At 39.4% G+C, this 27,214-nt stretch overlaps 1 protein-coding gene across 3 annotated transcripts in view; it reads left to right on the top strand.

Moving 5' to 3' along the window:
- Positions 1–27,214, top strand: part of LOC133125843 (uncharacterized) — a 156,849-nt gene that overhangs the window by 48,379 nt on the left and 81,256 nt on the right. The window contains exons 3-4 of one of the 3 annotated variants that reach the window (XR_009708466.1): positions 3,989–8,755; positions 8,980–9,888. The exons of 1 other annotated variant lie outside the window; for it this stretch is intronic. Coding sequence is in view for 1 of the 2 variants with exons in the window: in XM_061237523.1 (XP_061093507.1) it covers positions 7,260–8,594 (1,335 nt within the window). In the remaining variant the exon portion in view is untranslated. Of the gene's footprint in view, positions 1–3,988; positions 9,889–27,214 lie in introns of those variants that run through there. One more of the 3 variants, XM_061237523.1, reaches the window with a different exon arrangement.

Here is a 27,214-nt window from a genome sequence, read left to right as displayed (position 1 = left end):
CCCAGCAGAACCCTGTTGGAAAACACAGCTAGGTATAAACACAGACTGAGAAATTGGATCTGAACCCTTGACAAACATGGAAGTGCACAACTTACCACCAATTTTAAACAAAAAGACTTGTGCAGTGGTTTACTTTTCCCTGTTCAAACTTTAGTTATAACAAAGCCACTGGTGTTACCCGTAGTAATTTTTCAGGATAACCTAAGAAAAGGAAATCAGAGTCAGATACGATTTATGTGCAATTCCTAAGGAAATATCTCATACGTCCTAATGGACAAAGCAGGAAGTGTCCATACTCTACTCCAGCAACCCCAGATATTCACTACAGGGGAGAACCCTGGGACTAAACTGATTGATTGCAAGACTGAAGGAATCTGGCATATAATGCCATCGGTTACATTAAAATACTATTCACAATGTAATTTTACCATTTAAGATGGATATAGACCAAGACCAAAAATGAGAGAGGTTGAAGGGTGGTAAGCCTACCAATTCAGTACGGTGGCTAGTCAACTTGCACGTCAAGTTACTAATTTCCTGAAATGTGTCATCAGGCTCCTGACAGCATTCATTTAGCAGTGGTTGTGCAGCAGTCATATATCAAAGGGCACTTCTGTAATGGATATCCATAGTGACTGCTGAGTTACTCAGCACCTACTATGTCCACCCTTCTCAAGAATCTCTCCATTATTTTTCATAAGACCATACTGTCTGCATCTCGGACTGCTACAGATCTTGGTGTAGTCCTGGATAGAAAGCTGTATTTTGCAAATAACATTACAACAATTACTCCAGGCTGAAGTAATTTTTCTATGCAGTATCCTCAAAATCTGCTGTGTTCTTGCTACATATATTACCAGGCCTTTGTGGCATCCTGACAGAATTACTACCACCCTCTCATCTACAATCATCGAAAATGCATACATGTCACACCTCATCTGCTTCCACTGGCTACTGGGTGTGGCTGAAATAAAATACAAATCTATAGTCCTGGTCTATGGTGCAACAAGAGATACCATCTTGCCAGCAGTCTCCTGCCAGACCACTCTGCTCTGCCTCCTCTGGTCACAGTACCCTCCCTTCCCTAAAGGATCCCTCTTCTCAGTCCCATCTCTGTATTCTGGCCCCCCAGTGGTGGAATGAGCTCCCCACTACAGCCAGGATAGCAGAGCGAACCTACCCAGCGAACAAAATGTTCTCACAACGTTACTGGAATGTTTTGTGGATATTATAAAATTGTCACTATGTGGCAGCATCATTCCGGGAACATTTTGTGTTTGCTGGGGATCTTCTGCTGCAGGCTGATACAAGTGTTTACACTGCATCTTATATCAACGGTCTTGTAACTCTGAACATTTATCATGAATTTACTGGACCCAGCGCCCCCTGTGTTAGCACTATTCCTTCAAATCCTATTTACTGCTCAACACCTCGTTCTTAATCTCTTGCACTTACTATGGCACTTAACTTTATGTTGTACATTTGTATATCCACTACTATTCATTGTGACACTGATGACTTATCACCAGCTCTATTTTCTGTGTAAACCTTTATGCATGCACTTATCGTATGTACTGTACTGCAAGTCTCCCTATATAGAGCTTGTGCTGAAAGCCTAAATGTAATGTAATATTCATGTAATGTTACGTTTATCCATCTATGCTGTGCTAATATTGTAGGACATAGAAAGAGTAAGAGGCACACATAACACATATGTTTAAATACTGGGTCAGGGGTTTAAAAACCATTTCATTGTGTGAAATATAAAATATCTTGCCTGGACAACGTGATACATCAACTCTTGTGGAGTGGACAAGCAATGAAATTGAGGCACCATTGGGAAAAATACCTTCACAGGCTTTTCTGATTAGTCATGTGTGTTGAATCGCTTCCTTAGTGCAGGTATGAGAGCTTTCAGTATCTAGTCTAGGCTATCTTGGCATCTAGGCATTTTATTGCTTTTGGAGTCTGTTATTGGCATTTGTCAACATGAGGACCAGAGTTGTGCCAATGAAAGTCATTCTGTTCTTTAATTACGCCAGGCATGAACCAGACTGCAAAGCTAGCGGTTTTATCAAAGATAAAATGAGCCTGTTAACATATGAAGATTTAATGTAGTACGTGAAATCCTGAAAACATCAGATGAAAAAGAGTTTTACGAGTCACAGTTAATAATAATAATACTAATTGCTTGTCTCATATTCACACTTTGCAGTGCAATGCAAAATGAAAAAGAGTTTTATGATTAGTTTGGTCTTTTTGCTAACAAGTTTTTTTTTATTATTAGAAATAATAGTAAAAATAACTTCTCATATTTACACTTTGCAGTGCAAAGCACCAAAAGAATTACAACTGAAAAGATGACTATACATCAAGCATAAGAGATAATCACACAACACTATGCACACAATCACACCACAGAATAACAATGGGTACATTCAATATTTACATTAGTAAAGTCCATTGTCAATAGTGCAATGCATTCTGAGAACTGAGCTTTAGGCATAGTGCTACTTTTCCCCCACCTAGGCTGTCTGCCATCCCGGCCACGTCCTAATGCACAGCAATAGTCCCCAAGGTAACGATGGTTCACAGCCCCGGTTGTCACCTTCCGGTTATGAATAAGCAGTGCCTAGTTCCTAGCAGGACAGAAGACCTAGACACGCTCACCAGGGGTGAAAGTACGGCCCTGGTGTGTGTCGTAAGCATGCTTCTGGTGTCCCCCAACGTTGGCCTGGTGTCACCAGGCAAATTTGTGTGCCTCCTTCCTGTAGCTCCTAAAGGTATTCCATCCCTGGAGTCCCTGGCACTTCTGGGACTCACGGCAGAGCTCCTGAGGGGCCCAGAACTGGTAAAACATCTCAGTCACCAATCTGCCTGCGTTGGTCGCTGTACTCTGGTTAGGGACCACATATGCCTCAGGCCTCTTGGTTAAGTAGTCCATGTCCACAAGTATGTAGCGGTTGTGTAACTGGGAAGGGACCCAGGACATCTACCCCTACGCGCTCCATAGGGGCTCCCACCACATACTGCTGCAGAGACGCATGTGATTGTCCAGTGGGTCCTTTCCTGGCAATGCAGACATCACAACAGTGGACAAACAGCACCCTGCAAAAATATCTGCAGGGTAAAATATCTGCAGCAGTCGTAGCAGGGTCTTTGCTACCCCAAAATAGTCTGCCCCCACTGAGACATGGACAGCCCACAGGATTTGGGGACGCAGTGAGTGGGGCACCAGTAGCTGCCAGAGGTCAGTTCCCCACCCTGGAGCCCTCCACCCAAGGTAGCGAAGTCCATTATGCTTAGCCATTGTAGGCCACTTAGAATGGTAGGCCTTGAGTTCTACTCCCAGAGCAGATGCCTTCCGCTATTCTGATCATTGCATCTACTTCGCCAATGTGGCCAGACAGAGGTTGTTTGCTTGGGCCTCACGCAGCTCTTCGGTCAAGGAAAGTAGCCAGTCACCATCAGGTTGGTGGGGTGCTGCTACCACAGTGGGGAGTACTTGGTCTTGCAGTTGCACTATAGACACTAATTTGGCACAGGGACAATGTGAAAGGGCATCAGGGTTCGATTCCCGGTCCTGCCAAAGGCTGATTTTGGCCGGCTCACGTGGAGTGGCATAATTGGCCTGCCACTCCGTGGGAGGGGGGAGGACTCAGCAGGGGGAGGCTCGCCGTATACAACAACTGCGGCCCAATTGCCTCTTGAGTCACAGTCGCGGTTGGAGACGATGAGGCTTGGAGATCCTTAGATCCATTTGTGCTGCCAGCTTTCACTGTTGAAAATGATTGAATGGAAATAAACGCACTCCAAAGGCCATGCCACTTTAGGGATTAAACAGGAGGTCCAGGAATGTAAATAGCAGACAGTGCTTTCTAATCCGAGAATCCAAATGTTTCCAATCTGAACACCGTGTACTGGTGTTACAACCCAGGTTCACGATCAGCTCTGGGTTTTTCTCTCTGCCCGTGTTCTCTGATTGCAGGAACGGAAAGGTGGGCGGAGCTAAGGAGAACTGAGCCAGCGCTGATTGTTGGATTGGATGCACCTGGAAGCTGGGGGTTTAAAAGCACAGCTTCACCATTCGGGAGACAGCTCACGTTAGCTCATGGCTGCACGGCGAATGCTCCTTCCTCACGCTGGCATTGTGTTTTGTATTTGGTTGTTGGCTTGGACACTTGTTAAGTAGGCCTGCATTTGGTTGTTGGCTTTTACACTTGTTAAAAAGGCCTGTATTTGGTTGTGGGTTTTGACACTTGTTTAAAAGGCTTGCATAAGTCTTCGTAAAATAAGGTAATTAATAAATATTGTATGTAATGTATGTAATTCCCTGCTTGTTATCAGTAACGCTGGTTTTATGTAGGTTACAACCAAATATATAAACCTACTTCCTTGTTTTAAATGGCTGAATTTGTTTGTCGGATATGACCCACAAAAGCAAACTGACATTTCGCAATCTGGGTAGGATGATATGCTTGATAATAACAACACAAAGATTTGACTAAATATTTTTGCATGGCCTAATTGGGGGAATTCAAGTTTCCAGCCATCTCCGCTTTCTAGATCTGGTCAGTGCCAGATTTTGTGGGTTGAGTTTTCATAACAGCCTCTGTGGGTGTGAGCATGCTGAAGTCACCCAGGAATGTGAAAACACTTCCGCTGAAACATACATCATTGTACACTATGCTGGGGGAGTGGAGGAGGGCAGAGTTTTAGCCATTGTGTTCCTACACTTGGTTGGTGAACAATGGAGGGAGGGAGTCCACAAAGATAAGTTCCTGGGGCACGGAGTAGAGGAGGGTGTTCGTGGATTTAAGGAGTATGCACTTTCTGGCTAATGGGATGCATCCGTTGTCATGACAGGCCATTTCTGACCTCTTTCAAGATGACAGTTAGCTCAGCTAATATTAGCTATTGATAGCTAGCTAGCTTGTTAATTACTAGTAGCTACAAAGCTACAAAGCTATTCAACTTAAAACAAAAAAGATATATATATATTATGTATATGGGGCATTCTACCGAATTAGTTCAAAGTGCGGTCCCACAACAAGAAAAACTATTTAACAAAACAATTAAGTATTCAGACATAGATATTTACTAAGAATATGTTATGGTCTATTTAAACCCAAGGCATTAAATTAGATAGTGATAAGCTAAATATATACAAAAGCATCATTTATAGGGTACTTTCTATTGGGAAGTAGCTGTCCCAAACCCTGACATCTAAATTTCAATTTCTGTAAATACAAACTAAAAAACATTTTTTTAGATTTTGTTCAATGGTGTATTTCAAAGATCTTTATGATTAAGTTTAAACAGAAGTTGGAAGATTTAGATTTATTGTGGGTTTAATTTTTTAATTAAAAAACTATACTCAAAAAATCATGTCCCCAGTTTTCACGTCACTACCGAAACACAAGAGTTTTAGTCCATTGGCTGAGCCTGGTTTTTAGCCACACCCCTGCATTTTTGACCAGGCAGTGACACTGCATCCCTGTCCCTCATGGCTGAATGGTAAGTAGCTAAATCCCATACTTTTGATATAAATCTCTTCCAAAATCTTAAAATCGGCGTGTAACCTTAAGAATTGTCACTACCGAACACATATTCTCTTCAATTAAGTAAACTTTTTGGGGTTTTATGCAAAGTATTATGTTTTTATGTGTGTACACCTCTTCAAAGACGTGTATGCTAGCCATGTGCTTGCTAGCATTCTTTAGTTATGCTCAAAGTTAGCTAGAATTGTCCCTACCGAAACAGTCACTACCGAAACAAATGGTAAAGTTTCGGTAGTGACATGATCATTTCGGTTGTGACAAAATGGAATGGTAAGTAGTTAAATCCCATCATTTTGAAATAAATGTGTTCTAAAGTCTGAAAATCAGTGTGTAACTTTAAGAATGGAACACATATTCTCTTCAATAAAGTAAACTTTTTGGGGTTTTATGCAAAATATTATGTTTGCAAAGCTATTGCTATAGCCATGTGTCTGCTAGCATTCTTTAGTTATGCTAGCAAAATGGAATGTTCAATCATCTATTTTCAGTGTTTCCCTTACCATTGCCTTGGAGGGACCTCCCGTCCATCCTGAAAGACCCCAAAAGCCAAAAATACGGACTTTTAGACCGTTAATGTTTTTAGCATAAGTCAATGGAGTTTAACATAACGAGAATTAGCATCGTGGCTAGTGGACATTTTTGTTTGAGTGAGAGATGATGAAATGAAAATAGTTTGTTGCCGTAGTTAGCTAGGGCTACATAAGTAGTGTGACCACAGCTTAGTCTATGTCTTCTGATGTTGGTAACTATGTAGGCTAACATTCGCTAGGCTATGTTTTGTGGACTAAATGGTAAACATGTAGATAATGCTGATTTCTATCTGAAATTGTTCAGGGAGAAAAAATCATAAGACACCAACATGCCAAAAGGAATTAGAAAAAGTGGAGCAGAGAGGCTGAGAGAATACAGACAAAGAGTGAGGGATGACCCAGTGAAACACCAAGAATATTTAAGGAAGGAAAGAGAAAGAAATAAGAAACGAAAGGAAGAAGGAAAGTTGAAATGTATCAGCGATTTATCCAACAGGGAGCAAAGGAAGGTCAGAAAATCATGGAGGAAAAGACAGCAAAAGCACAGGGTGTTGGTGAAAAGACAGAGCGAGATGGAGACATTTTGCAGGGCTTCCACACCACCTAGCACTTCTAGTGAGGCTGATCAGACACCAGAGCATAGGCCTGCACACCAGAAAAGGACGAGAAGTGCAACTAGTACTTCTAGCGAGGCTGATCAGACAACAGAGCATAGACCAGCAGACAAGAAAAGGAGAAGGGCAAAAATGTATAACTACAGAAAATTACAGAAGCTAAAGCAGAAGGTCAAAGACATGCAGCGGAGGGAAGCAAAATATAAAAAAAGGTGTCAGAGGTTAAGGTTGAGGTTGACATCAGACAAGTCAAATTGTTCCCCAAGAACGACTCGGAAAACTCGGAAGGATGTACAGAAGCACAGAGTTCCTGCTCATATCAGAAAGACCCTTCTTTTTCACAATACACTTATGCACCAAATGAAGAAAAAATACAAGTCTGTCAGCTATAAAGAGAAAAATGCATTCAGAAGAGCTCAGACAGGTTGCTCAGAAAATACAAACTTGTTAATTTGCTCAGAAAAACAGGAGGTATCTCCCACAAAGAGTTCAACAAGACTGTAGACAAGCCACAGCCGAGGTTCACCTATCAGAGAACTGGTAATAAAAAGACCATGGACATAGTCAAAATGTTCTTAAGTCGAGATGACAATAGTCGGGCATCAGCGGGGAAGAATGAAACAATCACAAGATTCAAAAAGAAGAAACAAAAGAGGTTCCTCTCTGACACGATGCTGAATTTGCATCAGAAGTTGATGCTGGAAATGCCTCATCTGAAGCTGTCCTATTCGCTTTTCTGCAGGACAAAACCTTTTTGGATTGTTGCCCCAAACACCAACAACAGGGAGACATGTGTCTGCAAACTGCATGACAATGCCCAAATGAAAGCAGACAGGCTCAAGCACCTTGGCATTATTAACTCACCGAGCTTGAGCAAAGTCGCAGAGGAGTTGTGCTGTGACACTCAGGCTAAAGCTTGCATGTACAGGGAATGTCTCTCATGTAAGAACAAGTCTCTCTCACACACCACAAGTACTGGTACATCAGGAACAGAAGTCACATGGTGGTACCAGTGGTTCACGAAAAAAGAAGATTATGAAAAAGAAAAGGACGGAGAAAGAGAGAAGATCACTGTGACAAAAACGGTTAAACAGAGATGTGAGGGCAGCCCAGAGCACCTTTTGGAAGATTTTGAGAGAGAAATGAAAGCCAAAGTGTGCAAGCACCTCTTCAACATCCATCATCAGTACACACAGCTACAATCCCTGCACCGATCTCTGAAAGAAGACGAAGCTATTCTTCACATTGACTATGCAGAAAACTGGCAGTGCAAATATGCAAAGGAGGTGCAGCAAGTCCATTTTGGAGCATCCCACAGGCAGACTACACTGCACAATGCTGTTGTGCACACCAAAGATTGTACACTGACATTCTGTGCCTTGTCACCTTCCATGAAGCATGATCCTCCTGCGATTTGGGCTCAGCTTGAACCAGTTCTTCAGTTCCTGAAGGAGAACCATGCGAAGATCCAAAAGCTCTTCTTCATCAGCGATAGGCCGACCATGCAATATAGAGGAAAGAACTTCTATCTCTTGAGCACCATTCCTTTCCAGATGGGATTTACCGCTGTAAACTGGAGTTTCCTGGAAGCTGGTCACGGGAAAGGGCCTGCCGATGGCGTTGGAGCCACCATGAAGAGAACTGCTGATTCACAGGTAGCCAGGGGTACTGACATACCCACAGCGAAAGCCCTCTATGACACACTCCTTCCTCTCACCAAAGTCAAGCTCCTCTACATGGAGGAAGACCAGATAAACAGAGTAAGCACACTCCTTCCAAAAGAGCTGACCACCATCAAAGGTACACTGAGCATTCATCAAGTAATCTGCACTACGCCTGGCACGATCCATTATAGAGTGCTCAGCTGCTTCTGCAACAAGAACATCTGAACCAACAGCCCCAGAAGATGGAAGCCATTCCACCTCAAGCTCTGGGTGTGAAGGGACTCTCTGTCCAGTTGATGACGTCACTAAAGACCTTGTTGGAAAGTGGTGTGTCATCACATATGACGATGACCCATATCCTGGAATCATTGAAGACATAGAAGAAGGTGATTTGTACATCTTTTCTTTTTTTCCTCACATATTTCAACATTTAGTTACATTGCATGATATTTCTCTCTTTCCATTTATTCTCACTTGGCCATCTTCCGTTCTCATATTCCCATTCCCTTTGAATCAAACTTTATTTCATAGTCTTATACGATTGCAATACAAGCAATACTTATCATGTCTCGCCCAATGTCCTTTTATTTTACCCGTTATCTGTCTGCAGGTGCCCTTGAGGTCACACTACATTGGGCGAAACCTCTTTTTTTGGCCGCGACTAGAGGACAAGATCTGGTACACAGTGGACAAGGTCGTCACCTTAACCCCCTCACCAGAAAACGTCACACAGAGGCATGTCCAGATCAGCCCAAGAGTGTTCACCGCAGTATGTGAAAAACTAAATTTGTGAATGGATTTGTGATGGTGTCTGACACTGAACACCCTTAAACATACAGTACAACAAATGTCTCTCTCACTCCCTGTGTGTGTGTGTGTGTGTGTGTTCTCTGCTGTGTTTGTGTTTTGTGTGTGTGTGTGTTCTCTGCTGTGTTTGTGTTTTGTGTGTGTGTGTGTATTTGTTTATTTTCCCTGTGTGTGTGTCCACTCTCATTCCATTCGCCTGGCTGTAAAGAGTATCCAGAGCGATAGCGTCTTTTAAGATTGCAAGATGGCTTAACCACTCAAGACCCGTTTTATGATGGCTTACAATAAGCAGGTGCTCACTACCAGCAATAACGTCAGACATACTAGTAATGTTTGAAGCAACATGAAGACCAGTTGCTGTTTTAATGAAATCCTGATGGTTCTCTGTTACAATTGCGCGCGTGCAAGTGGTGAAATTTGTGTTCATGATCAGTTCATTCATTCAGATTCAACTGCATATCACTTTCTGGTGTATTTTTCTTTAAGATGTTGAATCTATTTGTTACAAACCTTTCGAGGATACATTGGTTAGCGTTCAGAAGCCTGACAGCAACAGCATAATATCAGTTATTTGTCAATGTTTTCTTCTTCTCTTTTACTGAACCCACTTGGGTAATTATTTTCCATTGATAAGTAATGTTTGTACTTTAAATGGTTATGGATGAACAATTGTTATGTCTTCAAAAATAAAATTATTCTATTGACCACAAAACATTTGTGTTTGTAATATTCCCAACATAAGGCATGTTATGAGTTAAGATTAAGCAATAAAGTTGAGGGAATATGATACAACCTTCCAAACAAAATACTGTGGTCACTACCAAAACAGTGCAGTCACTACCGAAACACTGGATTTTTTGTAAAAAATAAAGTATATTGAGTTATCAACTAAAATGTTATGATACTGATTGGTTTAATGTATGTTCAATTTCATCAATCATCAACTCTGGAATCAATATGATCAGTATTATGCATTTTACAAATGAAAGATTGCATTTAGATTTTGATGAATTGTATAAATTGAACTTTGAAATTTGGTAAAAATTTCATTTTTATTGATTTAATTGTGAAAACCTTCAAGAAATATTTGTAAAAATACTCTTTAGAGAAGGGAATGAAACACAATCTTAACAGGTTAATATAATACTTTTTTACTATAGTGTATTACTATGTTTCGGTAGTGACAATTTTTGGGAGAGGAAAAACATTCCAACAGTCTGAAAATACAATATAAAAATTGACAGTTCTTTTACTAGATATGTGTACTTTAGATATGGTACAATATATATACGGACAAAGTTTTGGGAATAAAACATACAAAATTTCAAAATATTTCCAACCTGACTTTGAACCAATTCGGTAGAATGGCCCATATATATAAATATTATATTATATATTATATATGTGTTACCCCTAATGTGTTACTTTCCTAGCTAGCTATCTGCCTATACTTCAGGCTTAAGTTGCCCTGCTGCTCTGGGATCTGATTTCCCAAAATAACTAAGTATTACTCATACCTTACACCACAAAAAAACAGCATCTCTGGTTAGTCTGTAGCTATTCTAGCCATCAAATGTCTATCGGTGTGTCTTGTCTGGTTAGCTAGCTACCTATTCTATATCCGCTTGGTGATAAAGTAACGTTAACATAACTAGCTAATTGCATTAGCTAGCTAGCTATGTAAAATAGGACAGGTTAGCTACGATGGCAACTTCTAGCTAGCTAGCTATGTTATTAAGTTCTGAAAAGCATATACATTAAACCAACAACAGCAGTAGACTAGTTGTCACTGCCAATCTTACAAAACAACATTACCTTAATGTAACGTTTCCTACAGATACCAACAGCTAGCACATCCTGGCATGAGGCATGACATCTTCTCTGTTCATTCTCTTAGATAGGCAGAAGATAGGCAGTAACTGGTTTTGATCATGCTGTAGCGTCAGCTAGTTTGAACTGTAAAGTTAGCCAAACTTTGTCTTCTATGGTTGGTTGGTCACGTAGCTAGCTAGCAAACTTATGATTAACTAACCTGTGTAGTCAGCAGCCATTGAAATTATCTTGTGATGGACCGGTCATGTTTTTTTTCTTCTGTTGTTGCGCTCTGGGGTGAAGTTGTCCCATAGGATCTAGGATCAGATTTCCCTTCCCAAATCCTAACCTTAACTATAAATAAATTAAGAAAACAACAGGCCATCGATCACAATGAAAATACTTTTTTTTTTAATGAGATTTCATTTCCATCAATAGCTGGGCCAGTCTTGAACCATTATTCTCAGCACCGAATTTGACCTTGGTAATTTCAGTGTTTTTTACATTTATTTAACCCTAATACTCTCCCCCCGAAGCTGATTTTATTTGCAGAGTTCCTAGGTCTTATTCAATCGCTTTTTAATTGGTTCTGAGACATTCAAAATGAACCCAATGGAGAATTAATAACACTAGTGATTGGTTGCCATGCGGGTGTAACCTTGGAAACCCTGTAAAACTCACTTGTGGGCAGTCCTGGGGCCGGCAACTTTTTAATTGCAAACAGGTCATTTTTTAGCCTAATACACACCCCGGCTCATTTATATTTCCTCCAGGTCAGGGCCGCTTGATGACATGGCTGTGGCTGGAATTTCAAGTTACAGTGAAGCCAAGCCATTCCTTCCAACCCCAAAGTTCATTGCCCTGTCATCTCCTTCACCTCTCCTTCATGACCCTCTGTAAACACAGGGTGAATACATGGCTCCAGGTGTTCACTACTAAGGAGCCAGCAGGACAAGATATACAAATCTATTTGCCCGCATAGTACGTTTTTGGGAGTGCAGTCTTGGAATATGTCATAGATGTCATAAAGAAATGCAGTGTTATTTCTATTTGTAGAACATGTTCTTCGTGGTAAGGAGTGCTTGGTCCAGCTGCCCAAATGTTGCATAATAATTCAAAGAAAATATGGATGATTCATAACATCTAATCTGTGTCCAGTAACAGAGGGTTATAGCTGCTTTGCATTTATTTAAGTATCAGCTCTTGGCAAATGACAGTGTTATGATGCAAGATTTGCATTATTGTATCATATTGTTGTTCAACAGGGCAGTCCATAAGTCTGTGGACAGTGGTATAATTTCCTCTTAACCTCTTTATCATTATGGCATCTCGAGTATAACTTTTAAATCGATCCTATAGTGGGACTTTTGCTGTTTATAGATGGTACAGAATCACATTTTCGTAATCAAATACTTTCATTTATATTGTTCTCATGACCAAATTGTATGGGTTAGTGCTACAGGCTTATGCAAGCTACATCATACTAACCTCATAAGAGGACCAGTAAAGGCCAACAACACACTAGCACTTACTTTAAGTGTAAGTATCACCACTGCTTTGAAGTAAAAAAGTGGACTAACTACAGTTTCTGTGAGAAATGTATTGTTGAATTCACATGCACACATCTACGTTCTAAAGCTCCATTTTTCCCTCCCTACACGAAGATAACAAACTTCACAATATATTGCTTCTAACATTACATCCCTGTCTGGCTTCAGAAGTCAATATCAGTAGCTAACGTCTAGCTAAGTAGCTAACGGCTAGCCAGGGTAGGTTCTGTGATATGTGTATGCTAATAATACTGGGTGGCCATCCATAAACCAGTCTCTGCATTCAAGGGTGGAGTTTGAGCACCCGTTACCTTCTGGGAAACACAGGCTGGAGATTCAAGCCAAATATGTCCAGTAACGTCACTGTAGGATTAGATTCCATGCATTTTTAAATATGGTGCGTAGTCTTTATCTAAAAATTGGAGCATCTGTTAAAATAGATGTCATCATGAACACCAGTACGTACCAAGGTATGTAGTCTTGTGGCTTGATCGGTGTTGTCATGGGCAATATATCTGCTATATATTTATATATATATATATCTGCAATACATTTACTAAATACTACATGCTATTAAACTGTGATGTTACATAAAACTTGTTTACCAATTTAAGTCTGTTATTTCTGTTGACAACTTTCCTACGTGCCACTACGGAGAGCTATGTTTTAGCCGACCCTCTCTTTCCAAAAGTCTTCGCTAAACCTTTTTAGCTAACCTATACGTCACATTGTGAATGTGTGGTGCCGGGTGGACCTGGTCCGTAATGCAATGTATTCGGAACTAGCTTTATGGAGAAGTGGATGTTGTTAACATTAGCATATCATTACAAACATTAACTTGATGTTAAAATGAACAAATGTTTGTTACACAACACTAAAATCCAGCCTGAAATTCCAGCTACTCAGCTGTTCAAAAACATAGCTTGAGCTTGCAAAGCAGGACAGGGATGTCCTTCATTGTACGTCACTCTGGATAAGAGCGTCTGCTAAATGCCATGTAATGTAATAATGTAATGTAATGGATGTAACATTACAAGAGTCCAGAAAGCAATGATAGTGTTTGTTTTTGGTTGTGGATTAACTGTCTTCGGAACAGTGAAGTTTCAGATCATTTTGCTTCATTGTTTTCACGCACCCTACCCCCGCCAGACTCAGAGGGAGTGTTAATGCGTGCATGGCATCATTCAGCTAATTGAATGATTGTAGATTTCAATGCTCGTTATAAGGAGAAGCTTAAATTGTCACGTGTCCCTTGTTCAAGAAAAAAAACATACCCTGACTTCTTGTAAGATAGAGAAAAAAATTTTGTTTTATTTATCCACATTGCAGATACAAGTTTGCAAGCAACATGCTGGTTAGCCCAGGGATGTGTGAAAAAGCCAACTTGCTAGCTGTTTACACAAATCCAAGGTATTATTATTTACTACATTAATTAAATTTGGCCTCATAAACATGAACTATTTGATTAGTGAAGCATTGAGTTATCTCGGATAACTGCACAATTTTTTTTTTACTTCAGGGGCTTCTCGATAGGAAGCAATGTATTTCAAACTCTCATAATGTAAACAACGTTGTTTTTTACTCGCAAGTCAGCAAATCAGCAGTCAAAGTGAGAGAGAAACTAGCATGCACATAAATAAAATTATGAATAATACTTGGATTTACTTGCTTTCTAATAATGCCAGTGCAAGGAAACATTACATTTAAAAAAAAATTATGACTGGGAAGATGAAAAAATAATATCATTGAAAGTTTCTGTGTGGTGCCATTATTGAAAAAGCAAGTAAATCAATGTATACTTATGAATAAAATCGTAAATTTTTAACCAATTACTTGTACAGCGTAATGGGCAACTGGTTTACCTCAGAGGACATTTGGGAACATTTATGTATGAAATAAGGGGACAAATAAAGTTTATTATATATATATTTCAGCATTGCCAAGAGCGCTTAAAGGATTAACATGGTGGTTACTCACACTTTTTATGTATTTATATGCTAGTTGCACAAGAGGGCATTGAAGAAACATGATGAAAGTATTAAATATGGTTGTTGTTTTGTTTCGGAGAAGTAGGCGTGTTAAATTTCTCATCCTATTTTCAAACAGTTGAGAATGTTCTCGGCGGTGACGGGGCGGTGATGGCTCAGGCGGTAAGAGCAGTCGTCTGGCAGTCGGAGGGTTGCCGGTTCGATCCCGCCCTGGGTGTGTTGAAGCGTCCCTGAGCAAGTCTATTCAACTATTTCTGGTTATATTCATTTAGCTAGTTTGCTTTCATAAGGTGACATAATCAATAACATTAGCTAGCTAGTTTGCTTTCATAAGGATGTTATAGCTTTTATCTCAACTTAAAATATTATTTACCTTAGCTATTGATAGGTGGTATACTAAGTTAGCTAGCTTGTGAAAATTCAGTCTCCCAAGATGAGCATGTATCATGGAGCTATGGTAACAAACAACATGTAGAATGTGAGGGCACGGCCATTCCAATTACTACGTGCAGACAGTTTGGGTGAACTTTTATAGTGGGAAATTTAGACTTAGAAAAATACATTTTAAAATGCATTTAAATGACTGAATAATAAAATATATATAAATGCATATATTTTACATATAATGATGCATACATAAAGATAACATTAACAGGTCTTGTCATTCTCTTCTAAATGCTCTTACAAAGATGGCTTGTTCGTCAACAAGAAGCTTGCTAACAACAGCTGAGCTCATTTCTGCTGAGTGTTATTTCACCTAGGTTCATGTTATCCTCAACCGTAAACCAGGGGTTTTGCAGGTTTGTGCTTTAGGCAGTGTTGCCCCAGCAGCAAGCTGGTCTAAACTGTGAAATCCCTTTATGAAACTGAACGTCCTGACTTTCTCCCAAAACATCAACAATCTAATCGGGCTAACCGAGTTAGCTACGTGGGTGAAATAGGGCCCAGAAAACACAGGGTTAGCTCTTAGGTTAGCTCGCCAACCCAGTAATCACGCTTCATGGTATATCCCCCAGCACCATGCTCAACATGGTTTGACCAGCTTACCTATATTTTGAAACAGATGGTAGTTTATAATTTCAAGCTAGGTATATCTGGATTTTCCACCAGGGTTGATGAAAAAGGGCACTGCTGCCCCCTTACTGTCGGAACCTGCAAGTATTTCCGACCACTATGTATTATAGTGCTCACATATGCAACCTGGTGTTGGTTGTGCAAACAGCAAGTAATTACTATGGGAAAACGAAAAAATCTGCCGCCGCCTGGCACATCTCCGGAGGCAGAAGTGCCAAATGAAACACGAAACCACTGTGTACTTAGTCCCTCTGTTTTAGGGAACCAAATTTGAAAGTTGGCTTCTCAGCTGTTTCTGATTAGTCGGTTAATCATTTATACAATCACTTCCTTAGTGCAGGTATTAGAAAACTTTCAGTATCTAGTCTTGATTCTAGGCTTTTGATTGCCCTTGGAGTCTGTTTTTGGTGTTTGTCAACATGATGTTGAGAGTTGTGCCAATGACAGTCAAGAAAGCAATTATGAGGCTGAGAAATAAGGAAAATAACAAGCAGAGGCATACAGTAGACCAAACAATAAACTTTCCAAAATCAACTGTTTGGAACATCATTAAGAAGAGCATTGGTGAGCTCAGTAATCGCAAAGGGACTGGTCGGCCAAGGAAGACCTCTACAGTTGATGACCACAAAAAAAATGCACAGGAAAAAAAACATTAGACATTCCACAAATCCCTGAGTGAAAACAGATTGTTCCCTCTGTAAATAAGAATCATAATGAAGCCATTGTGAGCAGCAAGAGCACCCATTTGGGAAGAAAATATCTCTGCTAAATGATGATTATTCATTTGCCCTGTAGTTCACTGCGTGATCATGTCAATTTCACTGAACAGCTCCCCTGCAAAGTCTAGCTCCTCAAACTCAAGAGTGTTGACCAAAGCAAAAAGGCACTACTCCTACCTGCAAGAGAGTTTTGCTCATCATTATTCTCAATATTTCCATAAGTCTTCCTCATACACTGCTGGTATTGAGAAATCTCAATGCAGTCACTTGAGCACTGTTAGAGGGTTGTGCTGATGCATGTTAAGATGCTCCAGAGTGATTCTGGCAAACAGGGTGTGAGCGCCAGCCTGAGTTTGGTCATTAAGAGTCAATTGTAAAGACAGTTGCAGAATCACTCCCCTCCTGTGGGCATGACTTCCCTGGACACATTCTCAAGCATAATCTTTCAGTATGTGTGTTGTGTATAGTCGTCCTTCTATTAAAACATGCACTTTTCATTCAAAGCATGTGGATGGTGAAGGACAGTGTTCCAAAGTGTAGTAGTTTTTGATTTTATGGGCAGTATTCTACTTGCCTTTTTCCGTTGTAGGAATATGGTGCTAATGCATGATGGAGGGCAAATATTATTGTGAACTAGTGCTAAGGATACTGCATACCACTGTTGAGAATGGCCAGTCTGGCCATTCTCCTCTAACATCTCTCATTAACAAGGCATTTCTGTCTGTAGAATTGCTGCTCACTGGATTTTTTTTTAGTTCTTTGCTCCATTCTTTGCAAACTCTAGAGACTAGTGTGTGTGAAAATCCCACTCTAATGGTGATGTGAACATTAACTGAAGCTCCTGACCCGTATCTACACGATTGTATGCATTGCACTGCTGCCACACAATTGGCTGATTAGATAAGTAGGTGTAATAAAGTACAAATATTCCTAATAAAGTGATCGGTAAGTGTATTTGCAATCAGTGAACAATCATACTTTATTATAAAGCATGATTCAAAATTCAGATTTAATATGAAATAAAAAAAGTGTGAAGTATGAAGTAGGCATCTCTTTGATTGTTTGACAACCTAGTATTAATTCACTTATTAGCTGTAGAGTCTTAATGCTCTGTGAAACACTTGGGCTAATGAGAATGCATTAATACATTTTTGTAATTGTTTTGAAGATCTAAACAGAAGTCTACAGCAGTGCATATGCTGGTATGAGCATTGTTTCTGAAGTAATTGTTTAAAATAAAGCTCAATGTCTTGGCCATGATTTGAAGGTAGATGGTGAACTGAGTAGCAAAGAGCTTTCTGATTAGGTATTATTGCTGCTTGTGGCTTTGTTTTCAGGTAGGTAGGTTTTGGTTTAATTGTGCATATAAATTCATTATTGGACCAATGTAAGATAACTTATTTGTGTGAAAATATCTCTCATGAGAAAAGTCAGTTCAGGTCTCCATTTTTGTCATAAGCGAAATTGTCGGCAAAATTAAGTGAGATGCCCTTATAAGGGTGTATGCCATTCGATCAAATGAGACATACATTTTTAATTCAATCAAACGAACCGAATGCCAATAAGGATTCACCTTATTCTCATAAAGACTGAAAAACCAGCTAAGGGGAAGAGGTGTGGTCTGAAAGGAGGGGGGGAAGAACCTCTCTTTACCCTCCTCTTGTTTTCACATTATGTGTGTAGCTTGTGTCCGCAGGCTCAAAAATGACCCACCTTCTCCAGACCCCCTGTGATAAAGCCTTAGACCCTCAATCAATATTTTCCATGGCGAGACAACAAACCTTTCATTCATCCCTTACAGAAAAACCCCATGAATGTGGAAAAACCATGTGAAAAGAATCACATGTGGAACACTTTGGAACATTATCATAGTTTATTTGGGAGTACCTCTGTGTAAATTCCCACGTGAAGCATGTGATTACATGTGAAAACCCAATGTGAAACCCATATAAAACCCATGTGAAGCCCGTATAAAATACAACATCTCATAAACATACAGTATAATAAAATAGCAATACCTTGCATTTATATAGTCATTTTCTCACGCAAAGCACTTCACAGTGATGAGGACTAAACGTGCCTTAACCATCACCAGTGTGTTGCACCCACCTGGGTAATGCACAGCAGCCAGGCCACTCACCACATGGCAGCATATTAAAGTTTGGAGATGACTAGGTATTTTCTTTACATAGATTCAATGGGTCTCATTCATGAAACGTGAGCAGAACGAATTTGTGTGTAAAATGTGAGTAGAGGGAAATTTACAGGTTTTTGGCATTCATCAATATTTTAGTAGCTCCGATCTTTTCGTAGCTACTAACAAAATCTACACCTGCTGCTGACCATGCGTAGTGCTTGTGTAAATTCAAGAATGCACATAAATAATGCTTGTCACTATTGGAAATTTACATTTTACTTCATATTGCGCATACGCAGATGCCTTTGAAACACGTGATATGAACATGACAAACAATTAAAAATATAACACATTTAGTTAAATTAGTTGGCAATTAGCAGGTTTAAGATCCAGATTAGGTTCATGATTGTGAATTTTCTATGTAAATCGACTCAATAGATAACACATTCTTTCTACATGTTGAATGATAATAAATATATTATATATATAAGAATATAGGCCAATAATAGGCTAAAATCACAAAAAGGATGTAAACAATTACCATATCTGGGTCACTCAGGTGGTGTCAATTCTAATTAAACTTCCCACAATATAAAAGGCCTTCAGTCTTAGTTAATGGTAACAATGGCTGACCTTGCGCTCTTGCATGATTTGGTGCAATTAAGACGCTGGAGAGAGAGGTATTTCAGGGATCGGGCAGATATGTTGGCTGAATGAATGAATGGTTGATTAGTCGTTTCCGACTACCAAGACCAATTCTGTTGCATTTATGCAACATTTTGGAGTCTAATCTGACAAGGCCAACAAGACGCAGCCATGCCATCCCTGCACATCTACAGGTACTATCTGTGCTTGGTTTTCTAGCCACAGGGACCTTCCAGCACGAGATAGGTGACAGGTCTGGCATTTCGCAACCAACTATGAGCCGCATCCTCCCTGCTGTGCTCAATGGTATTTTAAAACTAGTGCCAGAGTACATCAAATTTCCCTATGACGCACAACGGCAGGTAGAAGTGATGCAGGGATTCAGTACAATTGCAAACATGCCAGGTGTCATCAGTGCCATAGACTGCACACACGTACGCATCAAGGCTCCATCTGGTGATGCATTTGCTTACATAAACCGGAAAAACTTTCATTCCGTTAATGTGCAACTGATCTGTGATGCAAAGTGTGTGCTGTTAAACGTTGTGGCACGGTAGCCTGGTGGGATGCATGATGCATTTATCCTGCATAATAGCGCAGTTGGCACGCGTTTGGAGGATGGAGCTGTGAGGAACGGCTGGCTCATTGGTAAGAATATAGCCTGCCTATACAATTGCACTCGCCAGCTAGAAATATGAGACAACGTTTGTTTTTTTTTCATTTTATGTGTGGCTCTTTTTTCATTTGAAAGAAACCTTTAATAAATCTTATTTGAAAAATGTTTAATTTACGTTGGCTGCAGACTGACTTATTTGGAGCTGTACAGTATAAAACAGAGCTTTAGGCTATTAAGATTCAATTAATTTGAAGACGATGCATACAAAACTGCAGTGGGCTATATGTTATCCATATCCTTTCTTGAAATGAATGTTAAATAGCTCTACATTCCGACACTGATATCCATTACGCACCGTTACACACAATATAACATTACTGGTTTCCCGTTTCCACTGCATTCAATCCGAAGAGAAACCCCCACAAATGTTCTGTTTGTTTGGTGGCACTGTAGGTACCTAGGTTAAACTATACTAACCACTAAGCTATCAGTGATGGTTTCAGAATGTATTATGATACAACAATTATCACCTTACCATCTGGGTTTGATGTTGTCTCCAGTGGAGGCATGTTGGTGTCTCCGTCAGGTATAATTCATGACAGAGAGGTCTCCCCTATACTGCCAGTGATGCGCTCGTCAGCAGGTGATATTTGTGCCTGTGAGCCTTCTCCTCCTGTGGCTGATGCATGTTTTTTGTGTGCGCTTATACGTTTCTTTGCCTCCAGTTTCATGTCAAACCATTTACGTTTCACCTCGGATATGGTTCTATTGTCTACAGAGGCAACATGAACAGCATCTGTTACCTCCTTCCAGGCCTTTGCTTTGCCTGTCCCAGTCACAACACCACTACTGATAGAAGAAAAGAAAATATTTTTTCTTGACTCCACTTCACCCAAAATGATTTCGATCTCCGCATTGGAAAAGTTTTTTTTCTTTCTCTCTCTTTGTTTGCGCCATGATGACTGACAGGTCGACTGGATGCGTCTACACCTCCTTATATGGTAATCATTGTCTATTCATGGGTGGGGATTTATGCTAATTGCTGATTACCGGGAGCGCGCTTTCACTTTACGATGGATTGGCATTCATGATCATACACACGAGTTTATGATCAGATCTGAGTTTCCCGCGGCGTTCATGAATCCGGAGTAGGTTTTTAGTAGCGTGGACGTTTATGTGCAAATCTGAACATAGATTTACTAACGTTTCATGAATGAGACCCAATATGTATTGTCATGATTTATCATTGTTGCTGAATATATTTGTTAGCAGTGTCCACATGATTCTGTATGCAAAAAATGTAACTGCAATATCTGTCAAGGGATGCCAAACACATAATAACATAACATGTAGAGTACATGGGAAAAGGTTTTTCCATTAAACAAATGAAATAATAATTTACAAAATGTTTATTTGTGTTTACTGTGGTTCTCTAACATTATATTTTGTCTGAAACCAAGATCCTAGCCCAAATCAGGAAGGGGCAAATACTTTTTTTTTTGCGTTTGTAGATCACCGTTATCTCATTTGTAACTGACATTAACGCAACTTAAAGTTAACTTATCATCATCTCGCCTTCGTAGCCTGCCAAAGTAAAACAAAAAGAGTGATTTTAAAGGGTTATTTAGAAAGGAGTAGGAATGAAAAAAATACAACTAAGGCAACATCAGATCGAAATACCAGCAAGACCACTAAAGCCCGGCGAAGCAAATGAGTTATTTCAATCATGTACATTATCTGTCAGTGTCCAGATAAACGTCTACAAAGACAAATGACTCGTGTGTACAGTGGGGATACATTATTGCTAATAGTTAACGTTAGTGCCTTTGCTTAGCTAGTGCACTGGGTATACGTTATTGTAACATATGTTGCAACATAGTTCCATTAAAAATACATTCAGTTCAAGTTTGTCTTGTCTTTCTTTTGTGAAATTCTGAAAGATAAATGTGGTAACCGTTGTATAATGTGGTAATCGTTGTATATTGGCACAGCTAGGGGGTGTAAAGGCGCTCCGCTTTGCGTCGTGCCCACGATATACCACGGGTTCTCGTTCCATTACGCTTCAATAGATAAAATTAAGACAAAGCTTATAAGTAAGTGTATAAGGACATTTGACAAACTTAAACATTATATTGTATTATACGCTAGAATATTGTTGAAGTAACAGTCTTTTCCTATGGTGTGATATCTCCCTTGTCCCGTTCCTCCGAGATTAGTTTGCAAGCATGCTCATAATCTGCAACTCAAACACATGAAAAAGCATACCTTTGCAACGAAATGACCAACCAGACACCTACTACTGAGTCAGTCCCTCAGGGAAAACAAGTTTTAATTGGCTAGACCCTCTTTCTTCTAGTGCCATAAGTTCATGGTGATACGTCATGGGCAGGTAATTGTATATGCCATGAAACTGACTCGGTGAATTTGATTGAATCTACCACTGTATTTCTAACTATGGCAGTAAGATTGAATGACTGACAATGTATCTAATTTCTCTGGATTACACACTTTGAGCAATTGAAAGATATTCTACTAAGCAAAGGTATATCATATAGCATAGCCGAAAAGTAATGAGAAATTATAACTGTAATGAGAACTCATTGCGGTTAACCCTTCCCTTGAAGGAGACACATGCTTTGTATTAACTAGACTTTGCTATGCTCGTGTCACTGAATTAACAGCTTTTAAATAAATGACATACTTATCTGCTAAAACCTCTGCAAGATGAATAGGAGGAATCATTCCATCAAACATTGGTTGGAATGCTTATTTTGTGTGTGTGTTTGTGAGATGGGTGCGTGGGGGTTGGACCCAAAATGCACAACTCAGAAACAATAGTAAAATAAAGTCCTGTCAGGGCTTTATTCAGGACGAATCCCAGGAGCATAGTCAAAACAAGCAAAGTCCATACACGTAGATCCAGCCAATAAAACAATAAATAATCCGAAAACACAGTGCCGAGGGAAGAGGCAAACTCGTAGTCGGTAGACGTGCAGGGAGGTCCGGTAGCAGGAGAGCTGTCAGCGGGGCAGAAGTACAGGCGGGCGGCAGGCAGGGTCGTAGTCGAGGGCAATGCGGAAGTCAAAACCATAAAACAAACAGCGAGGCAAAGGTACAAAAGCAGTAGGCGAGGACGTGGTCAAAAACAAACGATGGTCAACGAAACAGAAATCAATAACAGTGGTCGAAAAACAGGCTTGGATCGTAACGTGAACTCAATGGTACCAATGCTCAAGCGTTGCTTTGACGGACAAGCGGCAGACAATTTCGCAACAAACAGAAGTGCAACTGGGCTATAAATGCGCGTGTAGACAGGTGTAGACAATTAGTTAGAGAGCAGCAAGGGAATGGAAAACAGGTGCGATGGATGACAAGTTTAACAAGGTAATTAGTAATCGTTAGTAATAAACCTATCCTGCCCTAGCATTAGTAAATTAGTAAATGACATGCACGAGAAACATAAGGTAACATGAACACATGATTAGTCTGTTAGTATTACCCAATCCTGATCTAGCATTAGTAGTTTTAGTAAAATAGACAAATAGAAACAATTAGGGTGTGAGTGACAGAAAGGGAGAGAGAAAGCCGGAATGCAAGGTTTGCGGAAAGACATGTAAAAGTGTATGTTTAAACAACGACCAGTTTACGTAACAATAAACATAAATCAAAACATAACACTAAACGAACTAAGAAGATAACCTCTCAACATAACAAGGTAAAATAATCGTAACGAAAACATAACTAGACATGACAAGACAATTTATCGTAACAAGAAATAAACTAAACAACATGACGAACCTAGACTAACATAATATGTGATATGACAATACATGACTAAGACAAAATGAATAAACATAAAACATGGCAAGACAGACCTGAAACGTTACAGTTTGGTTATTACTAATTCTAATAATAACCCAGATAGCAAATGACTCTGGACTGGCTGACTGTTGCTGGCTGTCTGGGAATGGTCAAGGTGAATAAAGAGGATGAGGTGATTTATCTATAAATTGACATATTTGAATACTTCAAGGAAATGCATTTCAAGTTAAATGTCATTTGTTTCTGTACTTGGGTCCTATTTGACACAACGGATTCCATAAAATATGATCCCCGATTGTCTCAGAACAATTATGTCCTGTAGTTTTAGTTGTGACTGAAACTAAAGCCTTGTTTACTGCAGGAGGTATTCCCTTTGCCGAAGAGCCACGTTTAATTGCAGCATAAAAATGTATTAATTTGATAAACTGCAAAGAAACCAATCTGCACCAAAACAGCACTCACGTCATGACAAATGGTGCTTTTGTCTTATAAATTATTTTCAAATTCGAGGCAATCAGGTTTTCAAGCAGCTGTAAATCCAAGTTAAATGGATCATTCATTATGTGTGTGGAAGGAAAGCTACTTAAAAAATGTTATGTCTGGAATCATCATATGCTTCATGTTTTAATAGGTGACGGTCTCGCTTCCCTGATATATTACACAACTGCATCTACAAATCTAAGTAAATCCTAAAGTTTCTTGAGTGGCATATTTGCCTGGTTAGTATTCTGATGTAACCTAGACAGAAGTGTCACATGTTCTCCAAATTTACAGCATAACCTGGAGCCCTATGATACAGCTGAGTATTGCTCTGCAGTATTTTATAATGAAAATACCAATTTACATTGTCACAGTTGCCACAAGCAAAAAAATCTTAATATCTCAACAAAATTAAAGGTGCATTTAGTTTACATTCATAATTTTATTTGGAATGTTCTACGTTAAGTGCATTGATGGCGTATGGATGGATTTATAAAATTGCTCCTGGTAAATTAGCGGTGTCTGCAAAGGGGACATTGTTGTTATTTAAATAAAAATACCTACAGGCGATTTCTGCAGCGTTGTCACATCACATTATCTTCAGAATAACACAAACCTGTATTAAGGTGGATCTCCTGTTTGTTCTATTTAGGTCACATTCCCACAAACAAGGAAAACATTGACTTTTTGTACATTTTAAAACCGCAGTTGTGCTAAACCCCACAAAAGAAAGTTGCGCAAGGTATGCAGTGTCCTCCTCTCCCGCCGAAAGAAAAAGGAAAGACAAGCCCTTTGTTTGGCTTCTGATTTATTTTCAAATTTCATCTCACGGATGATATGATAGCAAATTGTATCTGACTGTGAGTCACAGTGCAGATAAATAATTGCTTCAAGTATTTTCATACATTTACATGTTATTTGCTAAATCTCTGTGCAATTGGTTTGCCCAACAAATTACAGAGAAACCCTGAAATGATTACTGCAAATATGTTTTGGAGAAGATTTTTTACTTTTCAGACTTAATTATGTACAGTTGCAGAGAAATTCAGTTGTTTACTGTGTCTATACAAGGCAAAGCTAGAGAAAATGATTAAACTGTGGTGAAATGCTAGTGGTGCATCGTGCCCTACAGTCAGAAACAAAGCTTTGAGGGAAATTAGAGGATAGTAATTCAATCCAGCTCCCATTTCTAATTTGCTGATACTGTCAGTGTGTAAAAGTGAATACGCTGGTTCAGTTTTTCTTGTTTTCCACCTCATATGGTTTCTGAATTTATTATAAGTTATTTTCCCGAACTTAATTTTCGTTCCAAGAGCAGTACGTAAAAAATGTGAGGTCAGGTAATGGAGATGAAGCCATTCCGCTGGGCTGTTGAAACTGATATGTGGATAAACTTTTGTTGCTTTCAAAATGACATGACACTGGATACTGCCAGAATATTATATGGATGTGAATAATGTACGGTACTGAAAGAAAAGCATCTCATTAATATTTCCATACAAGAAATCATGTGCATAATGGGGGATAAGAGTTATTTGCAGTGCAGGGCTTATACAAATCTTCCTCGTTGTACAAGGAAAGAGGTTCAGAGTGAAATGGAGAGAAAGACAGTGAGATAATAGCAGATGGAATGGTGGAGATGTGATGTATTGCAGTGGCAGGCCTTTGAGGTGGGGGAGAGCAAATATTTATGGATTATATATTACTCAGTCAGGCTCAGACCACAAAGAAAGGAGGCATAGTGTCTGTGATGGTCCACTGTGCCTTCCCAAAGTTTTTCAATTAGATATAATTTTATGTTGAGCGGGCCCATTTAATTAGTTTTTATGCCAAAGTATTCAGGCCAGAGGTAATTACAAGGATTATTTACCCTTGTTAATTGAGGTTCCTTCTTTATACCGGTGCTAAAGGTTAACACCCCTCAGATTTTTACCCTCCCCCTACTGACTGACTTTGCGATCCTCACTCAAGAGTGGGAGGCTTTGTGGGATTAATGGCAAACCAGTGAAAAAAAAATAAAAAAATCAAGAAGTTGGTAATATCTGGCCTTGAATAAGTCTGTCTTTGAACTTCAGTTATGATATACTCTATGGGCCAGATTTATGCACACGAAGATCAAAGTGCAAAGTGCGGCCTGACGATGGTGTGTTTGTGCGTGTTATTTACGAAGACTACTGCTCATTACACAATCAGTGAATGGCACTGCCTACAAACCGCATTTTGCGAAAGAGATCGATCATAAACAGCACAGTTAAAACAGGTGTTTAGTGCATTGAATATCCTCACAAATGTGTAGCGAAATCCATGTATAGGCTGCCATGTAAAAGTGTATCCTGCAAGATAAACGGCAGCGCTGATTTTTTGAAACTTCGGTTTCTGTCACTATGGTTCACCACATTATTTCAGTCAGTTCCCACTGCTTCGCATGAGATATTGGTTGATTTAAGAAATTATTTTGTAAATATTTTCTGTGACAAACACCCACCCCTAATTATTGCTTGGCTGCAATCATTAATTAATATTTACTATTAATAATCTGTTTGATGATTTCTTGCTCTGGGTGTTTAAATAGTGTGACTCTTGTTGCAAAGATTATTTCAGTGCATCTTCGAAGCCTAGATCTGTGTTTTTGTCTTGTGCCTCCCTTTACGCCTGCTCTATAGAGGCAGAGAAATTTCTCGCACAATTCGACCCTCATAATTGCGTGAACTTTAGTGAAGCCACACTTCTTTTTTCTTGTTATCAGATTTTGCCTATCATCTTTTTCTCCACTGGCTATGTAATCTTGTTGACTTAAAATGAACTAAAAAAAGAGACTAATTTCAAATATTGGTTTAATTTGTTGGTTCATAAAAACAACATAATTATGGAGGATTATCCCTTCCAAAACTCATTATATTTAGAGAGGCAATGGTTTCTGCAAAAGAAAATGTTAATATAACAAATTCTAATGTAAACACAAATGGGAATGAGACATTTTCATACATGAAATGCTTTACCTTGAGTCTATTATGTATGACAAAATGAAAATGCAATATATAATTTGCTTACCCTCATGCTTTGTTCATTTTTATTCCAGTCCTATGTGGCGCATACATAGTTTATGTAGTCTAAACAAAAGTAAGCTAATTAGTAATAAACTATGATTAGATGTTAGTTTGCCACGTTGAAATCGGCTACTTACCACAAGCTCCA

The sequence above is a fragment of the Conger conger genome, chromosome 4, assembly GCF_963514075.1.
Source record: "Conger conger chromosome 4, fConCon1.1, whole genome shotgun sequence".
Classification (NCBI taxonomy): domain Eukaryota; kingdom Metazoa; phylum Chordata; class Actinopteri; order Anguilliformes; family Congridae; genus Conger; species Conger conger.
This window is presented reverse-complemented; position numbering and strand designations above follow the sequence as displayed.